Below are 19,847 nucleotides of genomic sequence, written 5' to 3'. Positions count from 1 at the left end.
GATACTTAGGAATTCCCACGGGAACGGGCATTAGCGGGAAAATCCTTTTGTATGAAAAATCTAAACCGCTTAAGTTAGACGCTTGAAATTTGGCATGCAGGTCCCTTAGTAAACTTAAAGCTTAGTTACAACAGGATATTGCGAAATTCCAACGGGAACGGGAGTTAGCGGGAAAAAACATTTGTATGAAAAAATCTAAACCGCGTAAGATAGATGAAGGGGGTAAAACGGGATCCACGCGTACGAAGTCGCGGGCGGCCGCTAGTTTTACTTAAACCTTATTTTTAACCGGCTTCACCAAATATCCTATACTTTCACGAGGTAGGCAGAAGACCTCAAAAGGCAGCAGGAAGGCGTTGAATGCAGGCCACTACCAACCGGCCAATCTGAAAATTGTTTAGGGAGGCCTATGTACAGTAGTGGACGTCTTATAGCTGGAAGTCACTGTCACATTAAATTTAAAGTGTCATTACTTTCCAGGTTACCGGCTATGACCCATCTATCCAGTACCAAATAACGGCTACTCAAACCAACAGTCCTACGGCTGACACGACGTTCAGTCCATCGCGCGCGGTGCTCAGTGATCTCAGCCGACTCAGTGCGTCCGACAAGGTGTGGGTGGCTGATTGCGCCGGCACAGGCGGCGAGTGCAGGCCCGTGTTTGTCGATGCGATTATGAGCACCAGCCTTAAGTAAGTGCAAAAGACGTCACTAATCAACCCGAAAAGCGACCGTTACAGTATCAACTCGAGGCGGTCAGTATTCTTTGTATGAAACTCCATACTGCAACACAAACTTATCGACAGGCGATACGGTGTTGATTCCTTTCCGAGTTGATGAGTCTGCTATGACTTTTAAGTAGCTCACCTTTATATTCCATCATAATCTATATATATAAAAGAAAGTCGTGTTAGTTACTCCACTTATAACTCAAGAACGGCTGAACCGATTTAGCTGAAAATTGTCAGGGAGGTAGTTTAGAGCCAGGAGAAGGACATAGGGTACTTTTTATCCCGTTCGGAATTAAAAAGAAAAGTCTGCTTATTTATTGCCATTAAGGCGGAACAAAGTTCGCCGGGTCAGCTAGTATTACATAAGTGGAGTAAATTTTACCGCTTATGGCGAATTGATACCTGAACTAGGAGAGATCCTGTATCTCAGATTGCCAACCTTCCACCTGTAATATTGACAGGGCTCTGTGTAATGTATTATTATTGAACATACATACTAGTGAAATAGAGAAAGCTAAGCGTCGAAAGAAATCTATCGTGGCTTTGGGAGCCACAGTCTATTGAATATACAGAAAAAGCCACCGTAAAAGTTAGACTTACGTTATACCATAAAATCAGATTTTATGGTTTAACGTAAGTCTAACTTTAGAGTCCCACGGCTGACGCGGCGTTCAGTCCATCGCGCGCGGTGCTCAGCGATCTCAGCCGACTCAGTGCGTCCGACAAGGTGTGGGTGGCTGATTGCGCCGGCACAGGCGGCGAGTGCAGGCCCGTGTTTGTCGATGCGATTATGAGCACCAGCCTTAAGTAAGTGTAAAGTAGCTCACCATGAAAGCACACACAACTAGGAAAGATCTTGTATTTCTCAGGTTGCCAATCTCCACCAATAAAGGTTGTCTCTACCTCAAATATTGACAAGAGCTCTATGTAGTTAGGTATTATAAATAATTTTATTAAATATTACGGGTGTTTCATGGATTAAAAAGCAAGAATTTCGTCCGTCTCAGTTAACATATAAAATAATACCCGACAAATTAGTTCGAAAAGTGACCATACCTAGATATTTTTCACTTTTCAAACTAATGAAAATTGACAGGCATAAAGCGCCAAATCGAATCGGCGTAGTGTGCGCACTCCCATATATGCCCATACTGATCAACTGCCCGACTAAACTATCGGCCGACGAAAAATCAACGGTGTGCCTACTCTAAAAGTCTAGCATGGTGTGACATCACGCGGAAATCAACGCACCATTACTTGTTTGACTGACAAATAAAAATATACATACGTGTTCAATTTTTTTGATAAAATAATGGACGTACCTACTAAAAGTTGTACCATAATATTTTTGTATACGTGTGATTGTTTAATTTTGAACTCACCATCACCAGGGACGATTATGTAATCGGTTCATCGGACACAGAAACCGTGAGTTTCCACGTGTCCAACACCGGCGACGTGGCTTACAGCGCCTGCGCGAAGGTAGCCACGACTGGCGTGCGCGTGGGCACGTGGCCGCTCACATGCAAGCTCGGCAAGAAGGAGCTCGCTTGCGAACCTCAGGCACCAGTCGAGAAGAACACTACTTGGGTACGTTTTAATGCAATACAATATCGAACTCCATCGATGTCTCTCCAAAGGGATGCACGAAGCCACAACAAGGGCTCTCGCGGAAGACCAGTTTCTTTACATGCCTTTACGAGTATATCATGATAAATGCTGAGTGGAAGCCTATTGACGCAGTGGCCCACTATTTTCTATATTTTTTTTGTGTTGTTATTGTTTCAAATTTTTATAGAATCTCGATTATCCAAATATCAATCCGGATATCTGATTATCCGGACTCATTCTTCACGGCTTTAATTACCGATTTAGGGCCTGGCGGGTAAACACCACAGTTACACCGTGATCCGGCACGGCGCCACCACCGTAAGTGCCTTTTCACACGTTCCGGTTGCCGGCTATCCGGCGCCGGGTACCCGGTGGTGAAGTGTATGGGCATGGTACGTAGCTTTCACATGTTCCGGCGTAATTAATCCGGCATACCCATACATTCACGACCGGGTACCCGGCGCCGGATAGCCGGCAACCGGAACGTGTGAAAAGGCACTAACACGGTACCTACATGTTGTATTAGTTTATTTATTGTTAAAAGGAATGGCTGACCCAATGGTCTAACTAAATGATGTATGTGAAACCATTTTTATAGTAAAAAGTTAATAATTGTTATTTGATCTGACTTTGAAATCTCTTATCCGGATTTTCGATTATCCGGATTTTCCATCACCCGGACTAAGTTAACTACCCCTGTTGTTCTTTGATCAGAAAAATCATGATTCTCTACATGGAGACATGCCACACGGGCTGGTAGTTTTGGCTGATGCCCTTGTGAAAAACAGTTTTGACTGCAAAAATCAGTGAAGTGGCTAAGGTATCGGTTAAAACTACTTTAGCCTGATTTTTGTGGTCAAAAGTGGTTTTGAGCGATTATGAGTTTTGACTGTAACAATAATTCTTCTGTAGTGTGTTTGTCACCTAACTTCTCCTAAACCACCACCAACAAGATGAGGAAGCACCTTTAAAGATGTAGCTGTACCTATTTACTAACTATCCCATTCACTTTTATCATCAAATTAACCCAAACTCTTTTTTTATTGTTTTACAGTTAACTGAAGAAATAAAACTTGATATGACAACTCTGAAGAGCAACGATAAGGAGATAAAAATTACCATTTTATTTCTGCCAAATTGCCAAACGACTAAGGGAGTGTTAAAATTTAATTTTACTCGTAAATTGCTTCCTGATTATAAAGGAATCGCTTTAAAAAAGTAAGTATTAAATGTATTATTATTAAAAGGTTTCGAAAAAATTTAAACATAACATGGTTTTCTCTTAAAACCCTAACTTACAAAACTTAGTAGATTACTTAATTGGAATAACTTTTAAATTACACAACGTATGTTCAAATCAAATCAAATCTTTTATTCAGTAGGTACTTAGGCCCTTTCCGTCATAGCTCGCAGAATTGCTAAAATCAAGTGGCAGTGGGCGGGGCACATAGCTCGTAGAGATGATAGCCGTTGGGGCAGAAAAGTTCTCGAGTGGCGACCACGGGCTGGAAGACGTAGCGTGGGCAGGCCTCCTACTAGGTGGACCGACGATCTAGTGAAAGTCGCGGGAAGAGCCTGGATGCGGGCAGCGCAGGACCGTGCATTGTGGAAAACCTTGGAGGAGGCCTTTGTCCAGCAGTGGACGTCATTTGGCTGAAACGAAGGCTCTTTCCAGGGCGCTTATTACACGTCCCAAATATAGCTTGCCCTACCACCACTTCGGGACAACATATGAAGTGGTGCTGACAAGAAGTGGCGGAAGGCACTCAGTCATATCATCAGTAGGTACACTTAGTACAAAACAAAGTCACTTTCTGCTGACTGTCCCTATGTATGCTTAGATCTTTAAAACTACGCAACGGATTTTGATACAGTTTTTTTAATAGAGAGAGTGATTCAAGAAGGTTTATATGTACCTATAGTTAGCACCCGTGCAAAGCCGAGGCGGGTCGCTAGTTTAGAAAAAATAAAAGACACATCATCTTATAATTTTCCTCGTGCTTTCTCAGGCCTACGGAGGATATTATCGAACTAACAAAGGAGGAGCTGATTGAAGATGGCAAACATACATCACATGTGTACACGGTAAGTAATACCGGTCACAATATTAGTCATCCTCGTTTAGATAAATAAAACCAATTTGTAAGACAAACCTTTGAAACAAAAGACAATAAAAGGTGATTTAAAATATCGTGATAGCCCTTAGATATTGAAACTATGTACTTATCTATATAAATATTTACTAAGTACCTATAATAAGCCCCATAATGGTAGCATGAAGGCGCTGGAAGCAGGTTCGCTACCATCCATTTCCATGGTCATTAAGGAAATCATTGGGGGAGACCTATGTTCAGCAGTGGACGACCTATGGCTGAAATGATGATGATGAATTATGTTTGCATTCTAGAAAAGGTAGAAAGGTAGTCTCTAACACATAGGTATATAGGTAATTATGGCTAAACGAGGCGAAGACTTTTAAAGTTAGTTTAGTTAAGATTACATATTCATTTCAAACAGCTTATATTATATGTGTTACCATGAGGGTCACTTAAAAATTTGTGATTGTTGGTCAAAACGGGCATTAGTCCCATACAAGCTTTGCTTAGTTAACCCTTTCACGACCAAGGGAAATGTTTTTCCCTTCTTTAAAACTCGTCATTAATTATTCAATTATTATCCAATCGATATTTTTAGGGTTCCGTACCTCAAAAGGAAAAAACGGAACCCTTATAGGATCACTTTGTTGTCCGTCCGTCCTTCTGTCAAGACCCTTTATCTCAAGAACGCGTGAACGTATCAAGCTGAAATTCACATGAAATACTCAGGTCTATTGTCCCTTTAAGCTGTGAAAATATCAAACTTCTAAGCCAAGCCAATCAAAAGATACAGCCGATTATGTCGATATTTTCAACAAATTTTCGACACTCGCAAAGGAATCAAAACCTACAGGATACTTCCCGTAAACTCAGAATCTTGAAATTTGGCATAAAGCATTGTCATATAATGCAAATATAGGAAAAATTGCGAAAATTACATTTTTTTAGTTATATAATATAATAAAAATATTTTAATAAAATGAAACTTACTACCTTATTTCTCACGAACGAATAAAGGTATCAAATTGAAATTTATACCAAATACCTAGATCTATTGTCCCTTTAAGAAGTAAAAAAATCAAACTTCTAAGTTAACGCGATCAAAAGATACAGCAGTTTATACCGACACCTTAGACGAATTTCCGTCACACGCTAGGGAATCAAAACCTACAAGGTACTTCCTGTGAACTCAGAATCTTGAAATTCGGCACGAAGCAACGTTATATAGTACAGATAAAGGAAAAATTGCGAAAATGATAAATTTGAAGTTATATAAAATTTAAAATATTATTTTTGCTTACATGACATAAAATATTTTTTTAATAATTATAAACTTACTACCTACCCTTTTTCACATGAACGCGTAGAGATATTAAAGTTGAAATTCATATCAAACACTTCTTAAATCTAATTGCCTCTAAACTGTGAGAAATTCTAAATCAACGCAAAAATTCAAAACGCTGAGGTAGGTACCTACCTATAATGCAAATATAGGAAAAATAAATAAATAAAAAATAATCATACCGCATATTTTTTTTTTATAAAACTCCGGACTTTGACGTAATTTTGGTTTAAGTGAAATGAATGGTGTCCATTGGCATAGCTACAGGTTTTACCTTAGAATACTTGTTTTATATTTGTAGATAGTTACCCTGCCTAAAAAAAAACCCTAGCTACGCCAAAGCTAGCGTTATTTGATAAGGATCAGATATAAACACAAAATAATCTTGCGTGCATACCAATGTTATTTATACCATTTTGCAAGGGGAAAGGGATTTGTGGTTAGCCCTGACTACTTAAGGACAGGAAAAAATCAAATGATACCGCGAGCTAACTACGAACAGCGCCATCTATTGACAACCGTGCGAACTACGTAGTGTCGTTGCTCGGTGATAGGTGTTGCTGATTGCAGCTCATTGTTACAATACTTTTTATTAAAATCGGATTTTATTCCGGAGGTTTTACAATTTCTTACTACTTTCGCAAATCATTACAAATGAAGAAAGGAATTTACGGTGTGATACCCTCAATGTACAATTAGATTTCGAGCGATACCACTTTTGGGCATTCTCCTTTTAAGTAGTTACTTTCCCCATTGTAATGTTATGAATTTCATTTTGCAATAAAAATACCATAGTTATGACTCGATTGTCGTAATGAACGAACTTTGTAAACCTTGCAGGTTTGTACGGAACCCTCGGTGCGCGAGTCCGACTCGCACTTGGCCGGTTTTTTTTACTGAATGTCATAATATAACGTATATTCAAGGTAACTAATGTCTTCCAGAACGTGGATAAAAAAAAAGAAGTCTCAAATTTTTCTTGCGCCAAAACTAAAACATTCACCGGCCGAACTTCATATTATTATTCTGAAGTTTTTTAGACTTGTGATAATATATTTACTGTGTTTCTTCACGTGTTTTATATTATTCGGTAAGTACAGTTTTATGTAATAATAAAGCAAACTGCAGATACTCGTAATGAGCACAAATACCCAATAATGCCAAATTATCTTTAGGGAAATATTCTTCCCTGTGGTCCATAACAGGCATTTTATTATATTGTTAGTACATGTAATACTCTTTAGTAATTTACTGTTTTCTATATATTTTTATTATGTTTTTCTATATTTTTTTACAGAAATGCCTAGATAGTGCTTCAGTAAAGAGGAGACAAGCAGGAACCACTCTAAAAAATTATGTTATAAGCATGGAAGTGATCCAGCGGTGCAATAATATACTGGGTTGTGTGGACCTTATGAACCAAAGCAAAGCCTTTTGAGCTTTATCATAACAAATATGATAAAGCTCATAAGGCTTTGCGCATTTATCATATTCTTATTAAGCCTACATTATTATCTCTCCTGATGGAAAATGATGATCAGGCTGAAGGTGTAGGCGAGCATCACCCGGAATCCTCAAGAACAGAGTAACTGGCTATATTACCTCCAACTGCGGGAACACAACAAGCTGCTAGCTAGCATTGTTGTTATGGCGACAGACTTGTTTTGGTACGATGGTCGTAGCTAGCCAGGTGGACTAAGAACAAGCCCTGTCACCAACAAAACCAAACAGAATATAAATCTGCCCCCACTGAGAATAGGACCCGGGACCTCTGGCTATGAAGCAGATGGTCTTTCTACTAGACCACAGAGGCGGTTCCATCTCTTTTTTATGTTCTAGATAGATAAGATAATGCTATGAACAACGCGTACTGAGAGTACGTAGAGTTGCACAAAGAACCCTGCGTAGAAGAACCGCTCCTGAGCAATCTTGAGAATCACCACATCTTGAGATTACACGAGACATGTAAAATTATCTAATAATAAATAATTGTACATGTACAGTCATTAAAGACCCTTGTGTGTTGTTCTTCTATCATTTTTACTTATGTTTTTTGTGTTATAAAGCAATAAATAAAATACATATGAGCCAAACCTTACTATTATTTCAATTACCCTTATAGCCCACAGGGAAAAATATTTCCCATGAAATTTCAGAAAAACTGTGCACCCTACTTTGTTTTTCTGGTGATATTTCTTTATTTTAGATCCAAAACAAATATAAATATTAATACGTTACTTATAATTAGTCTTAGATATCTTATGGTCGTGTAAGGGTTAAGGACCACCTAGAAGGTGGAGTGTAAAAATGTCCAACTGTGTTAAAATATTTCCTTCCATGTTTTCTGCAGGTGGCCAATACTGGGCTTACAACATGGGTCAATCTGCGATGTGAAATAGTAATAGAACCAAAATTTTTTTACAATGATACGACGGTAACAGTAAGTACCTACTTATATTATGTCGTTTAATTAAGTTACGTATTTTTATTGTAAAGATTATATTGATGCTACTTTATTTAACTAGGTACCTACTATATCAGAATTCTTATTTACAAGTTAACCAAATAAGTATAGCATTAATACTTAGCAGCATTAGTTAAGCAGTTAGTTTAGGACAATTATTTTTGTAGTCCTTTTATTTTTATAAAAAGTTCATTATTTAATTAACTTTTGCAAATTTTCTTATAAAGAAAACTTTTAAGTCTTTGCATTAACTTTCTAAGAAACTGCTAGAAACTTCGTCACTATTGTCATCCACTATTCCAAAATTTTACAAGCTATTCTCTACTGACGTCAGTGAGAGCTAGACACATTATCTACCTTATAACCTTTTACCCGACTGCGCCAGAAGGAGAATTATGTTTTTCAAATGTATGTATTTCAGCGTGAGAACTGAGAGGTGTCGTTAGATTCGTCTTAATTGTGACAGTGATACCAAAAGTGGTTATCAAAATTGGAAAAAATACTCATTCAGTATCTTGTACTTCTCAGGTAGACACCCAAGGAGGGTCCTGCGAACCGCTTCTGAAGAATAAAGACGGGCAGTATACAACGACGTGTACCATCGCGGAGCTTCGGAAAGACCACAAGTTTGACGTCATCATCCCCATTTATATAGAGCCGGGTTTGGTTGGTAAGTTAAATAAAATCCAACGACTCAACGTCACTAACGCCCGTATTAACAAACATTACTATGAGGTCTCACAGTGCACGTGGACGCGCAGGGTGACACATGAACCAATCACAGAGCTCTATTCAACGCTGTGCGTTCGATTAGCTGCAAGCGTCGTTTGTGAATACGGGTGTCAGACTTTATGGGGATACAGTGCTGCCACCTCACGTAGAACATTTCAGAAAACCCTCATTGTAAAATTACAGACCCTGCTGCTCTCCGCGGTGAAAAAAGCAAAGTAACAATTTCATCCCGCATGAAGCTGATATACGAGAACCAATCACAAGAGATAAGGTAAATTGGGACTTATTTCTATATACAGGGTGGAATTTTCTAATGCCACCTGGAGGGAAAGATAAGTACTCTTAATACTGTAGATAGAAAATTTTACTCAAAGAAAACATTCCTTTATTTTTGAAAAGAAATAGAACTGCATTCAAAGATTTCCAAAAATTTGCATGCTACACCCGGGAATCGAACTAACTAAAATCTGTCAAAAATTACACCCTGTATTTTTATTGCATCGATCGTTAGGGTTAAGTATAAGAATGAAAACAAACTTGATAAATCAAATGAAAGGGAAACCTTGAAATCTAAAATTGTCGCTTTAACAAACAATTATTTTTTTATAACAGCATAATCAGCAAGTTGAAGTTGAATGAGGCTGTGGTGCCACTTTGGGTCATCATCATTGCAGCTCTGGTGGGCCTGCTCATCATAATCATCATCGTAGTCGCCCTGTATGAGGTTCGTATGTAATCAATGTTGTAAGTCGTTATAAGAAAGACGGACAAAAATACTGTCTTATGATTAGTTGCATCCTAATCAACTTGTTTAAATAACAGCGAAACACACCTTGCGATGCGTTGCGGCGACGGTGCGACGCCGTGGTCACTGCGTCTTATATAGAAATATCTGTGGCGGGCACACGAGCGGTGCGGCGCCGCAAGTTATTGTGTGCTTTCGGTCCGACCCATCATATTTTTAACTATTTATATTTTATTCTCTTACTCCTTTAAATACAGACTTATTCTATAGGCAATTGATTTTCTTTTTCAGTTGGGCTTCCTGAGACGAAAAAAGAGAAATGATTTGAAGAGATTAAGAAATAGTGTCCGTCGTCAAACTATTGTAAGTAAACCTAAAGACTATAATGAAACGTCGGTCGAAATTAATTATGGTTTCTGTTTAGCGATATTTTCCTTAATGCCACATAAAGCTTTATATTGATTAATCGTACTAATATTAATAAAATAAAATTGTGAAAGTTTGTGATGCTGGATAAACTTTTTACTCTTTCACGAAAAATTAACGAAACTTGAGAAGTTTTAGTTAAAATTTTATTTATATTTTTCTTGTAATTACTTTCATGTGTACTACCACCCCTGAGATGGGCGTTTTTACAAAACCACACCCTGTATTAAGACATTTATCATTTATAACAGCGTCGTTCGATGCGCGTCGAAAGTATGCGTGCATCAGCCGGAACAGATCGCCCTGTTGACGAGGAGAAACTTATCCAAGAAAATGGAACAAATGACGAACATAAAGGCACAGATCCGCCTGTCCAGAGCACAGACCCGCCCAAAAAGAGCACAGACCCGCCCAAAAAGAGCACAGATCGCACATACCTGCCTAAAAAGAGCACAGATTTGCCAGAAACGAGCACAGATTCGCCAAAGAACTCAGAATCTAACAATGACACAGTTAAGTACACTAAGGCCAACGATGACCCGGTTATTGACAATGACAAATGTAAAATCATGTAAGTATCTTGCTGATGGAAATTTTACTACAGAAATAAATGTAGTCTATCTGGAAGTTAATAGAGATTTCTTACTAAGTTGATAGTATTTTTATTAGTAACTTAACATTTACTTCATATTGCAATAAAATTTCCTCCCGATTAATTACCGGAAAATCCGGCACGTTCGCTCAATCTAGCTAGAGGCCTGCCTTTTAAGACATTCAATTCCATGAAGTTATGTAATTTTAAAGGTAAGTTGTGTATATTTGAATTGAATTGACTCTGAAACTACTGGACTTTATTTGAAAAATTCTTTCACCCTTAGATTTGTTTTTTTCTTCTGATGAAAATAGGCTATTTATACATATTTTTTAATTTGTAATTTTTGTTATCTAACCCTGCAAAACCGGGACGGATGACTAGTGTGTTGTAACTAAAACGGTTGCTTCCTCTTTTACAGAAAAAACCACCAAATCATTCGCGGGTTGCAGAAAAATTTAACACAAAACCGTTCCTTGACTCACCTGGCAGTGACTCCGAAGGAACCCAATGACAACGCTCTGAACACTCATATGTAATTTATAATAATTAATTTAAATCAAATAAAATGATTGTAATGAGTTTTTAATAAAATGTTGTTTATGTACTCGTATTTATGTGCCAATAGCACCTAGAATTTTTAGTTTATGAAAAATCGACTCTCTTCTTTCTTATTTTAATGTATATCACTTCAAAGACTATTTACCCACTCAAATATCAAAATCACCCTTTTAAAACTTAAAGAAATGGTTTAAGTTTTTATTTTATAAAATCCTAAATCTAATATCTAGCGCAGACGAAAAGATTTCGAAAACATGCAAATAGATTTAATTTTGATTAAAAGAGGCTGCTAAGAGATAATAAATGCACCAATCTATTTTAGTAATTTATTTTAAATAATATAACTAAATCGCCGATTAATCTAAATAAGTGTTATTAGAGATCACTTTGCGACTAAACAATTTGATATTATTGTCCTATTTTGAAAATATCTACAGTTTTTTCACTGCTTAGGAAACGTAACTAAGGCTTTGGTCTTCTATAGATGCCGTAGACCTCGTCACAATGCTTAGTTACTTTAAAAAATGACTTTTGTGGTCTCCTTCAGACGTCGATATTAACGTCCATAGGAACGTTTGACGCTAACATAAACATCGTACGCCGCAAAGGTCTCTACCCACTACACAAATAAATATTATTTGTATTGAAAAGTTTGACACTGTTCCCAGTAGACCGTTTCGTCACCGACCAACACCGTCGCGTGCCATGCACGGAGCGTCAACAAAAGTCGGCGAGCATACGTGATGTAAACACCTATGATGACCGTTATATTGGTGTTGTAAGCGCATAACAGTTAATTTTCTGATGGTCATACCTATTTTACAGTTTAAAAATTTGGTAGAACTCCAAGACGTGAATGAAACGGCAACATACGGGTTACATACATACTGGCATCATACGGGATGTATACGGGCACAGAACGCCGTCGATCCGTTCAGTGGGCATAGTAGAGCGTATCGTGTTGCTTTTCGTGCCTGACACGTTCCTAGCACGGTCATGGTATGATACGGTGTAGTGGGTAGATACCTTAAAGCATTTAATAGGAGACCTTAGCCTTATTAATGACAATCTTTTATCGTTAATTATGTCTGTGCAGTTATTTCCTTCTCGCATATAAACCCGTAGCGATAGCTACAGTCGACGTCGTTGAGTTTGCCGTCGTTTTTGAACAAAGTACCGCAGTTTTCGTTCTGGAGTGCGTTGTTGGGCTCGTTGTCTGCCCATGTGCTGTAGCCTGCATCTTCAAGGGTTTCGTCTGGAGAAAAACACCAAAGTATAATAGAAGCATTCGATCCCCCATCTCACAGAAAAGTATCAAGCCTAAGGCTGAGTTCCACCATCTTAGTTTAACTTTAAAAAACGTCAAAATCTGTCGAACTCCATACAAAAAACACCGGCTATTTTTACAGTTACGGTTAAGTAAGTTGAAGCAACTAAACCTAGGTCAAGCTCATTACTGTATCCTGAAAACTAGACTTGTGTTACACGGCACAGCACGGGTTTTTTAAGAAATGTAGGTAGGTATGCAGGAAGCTGCTGGTACACTAACTGTATTATAAACGGAATTATGCGGCATAAAATGAGACGATGGTAAAGTGCTCTAATGCCCGTTTTCACCATCAATCCCTAATTTCTAAGTGACGCATATGAAAACAAAATTCTTGTTATGTGTTATCAGATCACTTAAAATTAGGTATTGCTGGTGAAAACGGGCATAAGACTTCCAAACGTAACGTCATACAGACCAGTCAATTTCACATGCATATTATTACTGGTTTAGAGTTATCTCCTAAGCTATCTACAGTAGTAACTTAAAACAGATTGCGATTGTACTCAGGCCTCTAAATGTATAGAGGGAGGGCCGCGTGGACCATGTCCCACCCCAGAAAATGTACAACTTTATCATCATTTAAATATTAACCACGGGCTGGAAGACGTAGCGTGGGCAGGCCTCCTACTAGGTGGACCGACGATCAGGTGAAGGTCGCGGGAAGAGCCTGGTAGCGGGCGGACGAAATAGTAATCGCACAGCTGCTTCATGCCATGTGAGGTTCCGGGTCCCCCTGGAAAATAACCATAGATACGGCACTGACGATACTCACTGAAAATGGTTTTAAAAACCCTCTGCTGATCAGTCGTCTGCGCCCTGAAGCCAGCGTGGAAGAACCACGTCTCCCTCGCCTCCTGGATCCTAGGGGCCGAGTTCATGAGCCGTTGGACCTCGTCGTGCTCAGCTTGCGAGTTGAGAACCACCAGGTGAGCTCCCTCCGCTGCGCACTCCGCGTACGCTTGATTCCAGGTGTAGGCTATAGTGGGGATTTGGTAGCAACTGTTGACGGTGCGTGCTCTTTGGAAATCTGTAATGGCAAATAGATGAAGGTTGAAGTTGAAACTCCAAAACAATCATTATCTCTTATTAAGAAACCCTTTTGAAAAAGAAATGATTAAAATAGGGGTAACGTTAGCTTTATTTTTCATTGGGACAACATGACACACTGTTCAAAACGGTTGAATCTTCTGGGGACTTACCAGCAGTCGTCTGCCATTACATTGATTGATAAGACATAATCACCATGTTAAACTTTAATTTGAAAAATCGTAGAATTTCTCTTCAAAAATTCACTGGTTTTCAATATATTTTTATAGCCATAAAAGTTGGCTCAAGCGTAACTACCTATTTTTTGAAGAAGTAACTCTGGATCCTTCTAAAGACACATTTTTGGGGTAAAAACCTTTCCTTTAATGAAATGAAGGTTAGAACTAGGCTTTTAAATGGTGCCAATATTGGTGAGAAGTGGGGATGCATACGTTAGAAAATGCTTGTCGCGGGAGGTGCGATTTATTTGATGTCGAGTGTATTATAATATGGAAGCAATAAATATGTTGAGTATTGAGCATATTTTCATCTTACCGTTCCCATAAACGTTGCACTCCTTATTGTAAGGGGCTTTCGCGGCATCCACCTTGCAGATGAAGGGCCGGTCCTTGAAGCACGTGATGCTTACGATTTCACCCTCCCGCGTCACGGCATCGCACTCCCGTTGCCACAATGGCACGTATTCCTCTGTAGGAGGCTGCACTGGTGTGAAATCAAAAACAAATTACATCAATATTTCTTTGTCAGCCAAACTAGCTTCAGCTTTCAGTGACTATAATAATTTATGGCTCCTACGACGTCACAAAAACATTTTTTGCGTCGGGACAAGCATTGCTCATACCCAGTTTAACTTTCCCCCGGTACAAACTTGACCTTCACTGGTTGGGTTTTTATTGACTAAGCGGTAGATATGGCTACATAGGAGTTCCCGTGTACCCTATGGCGGAACAACTAGTGGGTTATGTGGACTCTTTCCGCACCTACCCACCAAAACGCGGGGCCTCCCACTAAAACCCGCGGTGTCCACCGGAGCCCAATGAAACGGAGCCGCAAGTTAACCTATCAACGAGTCATCTTTATAACGTCATACTTAATAACAATAAGTATCGTGCCTTTGCAACCCACCTGAGCTGGGTGGAGTAGGTACCTATGTGAAGGACTTGGAACTCCCCACACTGGTTAGCCGGGTTTGCTTCTGATAAACTAAAGAGGGTCGTGATACTGCATTGTACTAAATGGCCTGATGATGGTGATGGTGGTCATATCATTATGGCAATTGCTATAAACCTATACCTAAGAAAATACCTACTGAAAATATCAAAAACAAAAAATAACTGCAGTTCATCAAATTGTCCTGCTGACCTGAATGACTGGTAAAATAATCCTACTGTAGATTGTGGAAAGTAAGTAGGTTAATTTAAAACGAATAAATTGTCAACCCTGTAAAACACTCGTAATTAAGGGCAAATAACAAATGAATCCGATTCAGAGAGGAATTCACTGTATATGCCCGCCATTGTTGATTGGATATTTATGTTTTAAGTGTATTGATATTTTAAACAGTACAGTACTTAATTATAATAAATAAGTAGAACTCTTTGTTGCGTCAACTTCTGGAAAACCCTAGATAATATTTTTAAATATCAATAACCTACGAGTACATTCTAAATCTGGTATTCAATATTTATGATGATATTAAAAATTTAGTGGAGTAGAGTGGAGTGGGAGTGATCCTTTTCTACTCTACTGGAACAATAAAACCAACCAGTAACGTACTTACAGTTAATTAACGGTTGTTCCTCAGCAGACTCGTGAGTCTGTCCATCATTGGCCACCCAGACGAAGTTGTCCAGGTCTGGGTACTTCTTGAACATGCCGTGGAGCTGTGCTATGTCTTGCTGGGAGGCCGGCATCATCAGAACTGCCCCTTCTGCCTGACAGACCTTCGCAGCATTCACAGGGTTGGCAGTCTCTATGTGCAGCTTGTAAAACGCATCTGTGTATCTGTTGTACTCATAGTCTGTGCGGTAAACCTTATTGGAGAGGACTGTTGTTACAACTGGAAGAACAAATGTTGATTCAGGCTGGGTTGCACCCTCTTACTTTAACTTTAACAAACGTCAAAAATTTGTCAAACTCCATACAAAAAACACCGATTATCGTCATAGTTACGGTCAAAGTTAGGTGGTGCAACTCTGCCTAAGGTAGTAATTTTACCAGCAATTTGGTAAAAAAATACACTGCAAGTAGTTGTACTCTATCAAACAAGAGATAGGTAAGCATTTTCCCATCGTAAATAAATAATTTCTTTTTCTGTATCCCATCAAAATAAGTAAATAATTAGTAAACTCCAGGATATAAAATAAAGTCACTTACCAGAAAACAAATAAAACGCCAATGTCAAGAGACGCGACATCTTCAAGACCTCTTCCTGCCCGCACCGGTGCTTATCTGACCACACGACAGACTCCTGCCCAGTGTAGTAAACAATGTCTCTACATAAACATGCAGTGATTATAGCCTAAGAGCTAGTGAACGTCTTACACACCATCCTCCAGACCTACGTCATTTTATAAAAGCTGAAAGTTTGTCAGCGTATGCTCCCAATATAAATTAGAATGCCGGTGAATCATGAAGTTTGGGTCATCGTGGCTTTGGCAGTTATCCTAAAAAAACTGTCTGGCAAGGAGTTGGACTTGTTAGAAAATTCTGATGTCTGATGAGAAAACTACTTCTAATTATTGCCCAAATATACTTAAATAAAAAAATTAGCTTTTATGGTATAACGTAAGCCTAAATTTTCTGTATATTCAATAGACTCCCAAGTAGCAACAGATTATCTTCATAAGGCATTGAAGATATCTTGAAGACTAGTAGCCTAATTCTAGCCGTTGTCTTGGCCAAGACAATAGTCGCACTCAATAAATCTTGAAGTTATGCCCCAAGACAATGGTAGCAAAAAAGGACACAATCCTTTGGAGATCACTGAGACAGAGTTAAGACAACGCTTAAGGCAGACTTAAACTCTAATTAAGAGTGTAGTTTTAAGAATTTCTAAACAAGTACTATAATTATATCTTGTAGTATGACTGTAGACAAGGAAATAGAGTTGAAGATATCTTGAATACTTATTTAAGACTAATAATTATTTTCAACCGACTTCAAAAAAAGGAGGAGGTTCTCAATTCGACCCGTATGTTTTTTTTTTTTTTTCTATGTTTGTTACGCGATAGCTCCGCCAATTATGAACCGATTTGAACAAATCTTTTTTCAGCGTATAGGTAATATCTCAAGGGTGGTCCCATTTAAATTTAATAATAAAAAAAACAACCCCCAAGGGTGGAAAATTGGGGATGAACTTTTTTATACGCAATATCTCCGCCGATTATAAACCAATTAGAACGATTACTATTTTGTTGAATAGGTATTATCAAAAGGGTGGTTTCATGCGAATTTGAAGAAAATATTTCACCCCCAAGGGTGGAAAATTGGGGATGAACTTTTTTATACGCAATATCTCCGCCGATTATGAACCAATTTGAACGATTATTTTTTTGTTGAATAGGTATTATCAAAAGGGTGGTTTCATGCGAATTTGAAGAAAATTTTCACCCCCAAGGGTGGAAAATTGGGGATGAACTTTTTTATAATATACATTAAGAATATGGTCTCAATGTACTGCCTACCTTCAGTGGTAACATCAAGGTAATAATTAGTCAACTAAAAAGCAAGAAATAAGTTAAATTTTATAAAAAAAAATAAAACCGACTCCAAAAAACATACACTAAAAAGCAGAATAATAATTACTAATTACCTACTTATTTATTAGGACGAATTATTAATATTTATGTAGGTATACCATGATTGATACTTTTGGAGTCGGTGCAGGCAAACTTTACATGTTTCACAATCTTGTTTCATAATTATTTTTACAGCTAAGGTTTATTTAACTTCATGAAGATCTATGTAAGACACTTTTTATTAAAGAGGAACTTAATTTAGAAAACATTATGATCTTTAACACTAAATCAACTTTAGATAATGGTAAATGAAAATGGCGTTTAAATTTATTTACATAGTATTAGTTTAGAAACATTCGATTTAACTTACACTTAAAATTCACTTGATGAAGCATTACTTAAGTGCATGTGGTATCAAGTAGATCTTTAGTTTTATTTAGTTAAAACTAGATAGTTTTCATTCTGTCTTAGTCTTGCTAAATTATTGGTGCTGCTATACATCAGAGAACAATTAATTTACAAATTATTTGTTAATTACATCATTTTTCCCTCGACTTTGTCCGTGTGGAAGTCGAAAATGGTTCTAATAGGACTAATTGGTTTTTACGTTTCTAGTTTTGTTATAACATATAGGGGAAAGTTCGGTATATTGTACTGGCGGGTAAATTGCACCACCCTCATATTTCGTAAAGTATTCTTTGAACTCTGTAATTGCAACACAACAATTCATTGAATATCAGCCATATGATTTTTGCCGTGTATAATGAACACATGACGTATTTTACTGTGAAAAGTTTTTATTTAATTGTTTTTATGGAACATTTAACCACTTGTAATTGTGTTAAATTTAATCACATATTGTTTCTAATTTATTAAATGAGAAGATTGAGAAGCGTAAAGTCTCATTTAATTAATTATTAGAAACATTTTTTGGTACTTATTATTATGTTAAGATTTTTTTAAAGTACCTACTCTGACCTAGTTAGTTAAATTGTATAATATCATGTTGTACCCAACTTTACCATACCATACAATTTCGAAAATATTTTAGATAATATTTTAGTAAATCATATTTTAACCGCCTCTGTGGTCTAGTGGTAAGATCACCTGCTTCAGACGCAGAGGTCCCGGGTTCGATTCCCAGTGGGGGCAGATTTTTCTGTTCGGTTTGGTTGGTGGTAGGGCTTGTTCTAAGTCCGCCTGGCTAGCTACCACCATCTTACCTAAGTCTGTCGCCATAACAACAATGTTTACAGCATTGTTGTGTTCCGGCAGTTAGAGGTAAGATAGCCAGTTCCTCCGTGGTTGAGGATTCCGGGTGAAGCTCGCTTCCACCTTCGGCCTGATCGTCACTTACCATCAGGTGAGATACAGACCAAGCGCTTCCTCGTTGTGGATAAAAAAAAAGTTGAGAGATAATAGCATAATTTAGTTCGCTAGCGACCACACGCATTTTGTATCAAAAATTAATACAATAAGCTGCGCACGCAGATTCCCGTGGCCAGCGTGCATTACCTTGAATTAATAGGCGTGATCCTGTTTTATCGAAATCGTCCCGTTAAGTGTATTTTTTCTCAAAATGTAATAATTCTAGTAAAAAAGTAATTAACTTAATCTTCAGAAAACTATTTCTAGGATAATGGTCTTTAAAAAGTCCTAAGTAAATCTACGAATACTTTATTTACTTTTCAACACTTAAATACTACTTCATCTATACTATTTAGTATTAAGTGAGCATACAAAAAATCTTAATTTAGTAAAATAGGTTTTTTTTAACTTAAGCTAAGAATAACTTAAGACCAAATTATCTAAAGAATTCTTAACTTGGTTTTGAGTATTCTTAATTTGCTTAAGTAGCGCTCGATGAAGAATGTAAAGTCTTAAAGAAAAAAAACTCTATTCTAAGTTTATTTGGTTTTAGCTTAAGTGTAAATTTATATAGAGTTAAGACAAGTAAGATTTTGCCCTTAATACCAATTGCTACTTGGGCTGTAATCCTTCTTACGTTATAACAAACTAGCTTTCCGCCCGCGGCTTCACGCGCGTGGATTACATTATCTACATATTTTACAGAACCCTATTTTTTTCCAAAACAAAATTTAGCCTATGTTACTCGTTGATAATGTAGCTTTCGAATAGTGAAAGAATTTTTTAAAACGGTCAGTAGTTTTTGAGCCTATTCATTACAACCAAACAAACAAACAAAAAAATAATCTGATTTTTATGCATAATTTTTGGGCAATGATTAGAAGTTGTTTTCACATCAGCCAGATAGTTTTGACAGTTCCAACTACATGCCAGAGTCTGGCAGCCAGACAGTTTTTTTTAGGATAGCTGCCAAAGCCACGATGACCCAAATTTCATGATTCACCAGCATTCTAACCTATATTAGGAGCATACGCTGACAATCTTTCAGCTTTTATAAAATGA

The 19,847-nt window shown here is 37.7% G+C and overlaps 2 protein-coding genes across 2 annotated transcripts in view; one reads left to right on the top strand and one right to left on the bottom strand.

Moving 5' to 3' along the window:
• Positions 1–11,978, top strand: part of LOC114351066 (integrin alpha-PS5-like) — a 23,899-nt gene extending 11,921 nt beyond the window's left edge. The window contains exons 16-26 of the mRNA XM_028302109.1: positions 481–692; positions 2,123–2,321; positions 3,397–3,560; positions 4,352–4,427; positions 8,131–8,220; positions 8,773–8,914; positions 9,160–9,247; positions 9,589–9,700; positions 10,013–10,084; positions 10,399–10,718; positions 11,161–11,978. Coding sequence (XP_028157910.1) covers positions 481–692; positions 2,123–2,321; positions 3,397–3,560; positions 4,352–4,427; positions 8,131–8,220; positions 8,773–8,914; positions 9,160–9,247; positions 9,589–9,700; positions 10,013–10,084; positions 10,399–10,718; positions 11,161–11,278 — 1,593 coding nt within the window. The 3' untranslated portion in view covers positions 11,279–11,978. The remainder of the gene's footprint in view (positions 1–480; positions 693–2,122; positions 2,322–3,396; positions 3,561–4,351; positions 4,428–8,130; positions 8,221–8,772; positions 8,915–9,159; positions 9,248–9,588; positions 9,701–10,012; positions 10,085–10,398; positions 10,719–11,160) is intronic.
• Positions 11,715–16,179, bottom strand: LOC114351067 (uncharacterized). The gene is made up of 5 exons (XM_028302110.1): positions 16,054–16,179; positions 15,458–15,736; positions 14,212–14,379; positions 13,403–13,657; positions 11,715–12,555 (listed from the first exon to the last, which is right to left on the bottom strand). The coding sequence occupies exons 1-5, from the start codon at positions 16,091–16,093 to the stop codon at positions 12,383–12,385; spliced, it is 915 nt and encodes a 304-aa protein (XP_028157911.1). The 5' UTR covers positions 16,094–16,179; the 3' UTR covers positions 11,715–12,382.
• Positions 16,180–19,847: the final 3,668 nt, after the last annotated feature.

This window comes from Ostrinia furnacalis, unplaced genomic scaffold (assembly GCF_004193835.3).
Source record: "Ostrinia furnacalis isolate ACB-3 unplaced genomic scaffold, ASM419383v2 OfSCF1083, whole genome shotgun sequence".
In the NCBI taxonomy this organism is placed as follows: Eukaryota; Metazoa; Arthropoda; class Insecta; order Lepidoptera; family Crambidae; genus Ostrinia; species Ostrinia furnacalis.
This window is presented reverse-complemented; position numbering and strand designations above follow the sequence as displayed.

Bases quoted from the DNA above. Each gene is read 5' to 3' on its own strand.
- LOC114351067 (XM_028302110.1), bottom strand. From the start codon at position 16,093: ATGTCGCGTCTCTTGACATTGGCGTTTTATTTGTTTTCTG. The intron at 13,658-14,211 runs GTAAGATGAAAA...TTGCCATTACAG, and splicing joins GTGCAACGTTTATGGGAACG to ATTTCCAAAGAGCACGCACC. The intron at 12,556-13,402 runs GTGAGTATCGTC...GTTTTTCTCCAG, and splicing joins GGTTTTTAAAACCATTTTCA to ACGAAACCCTTGAAGATGCA.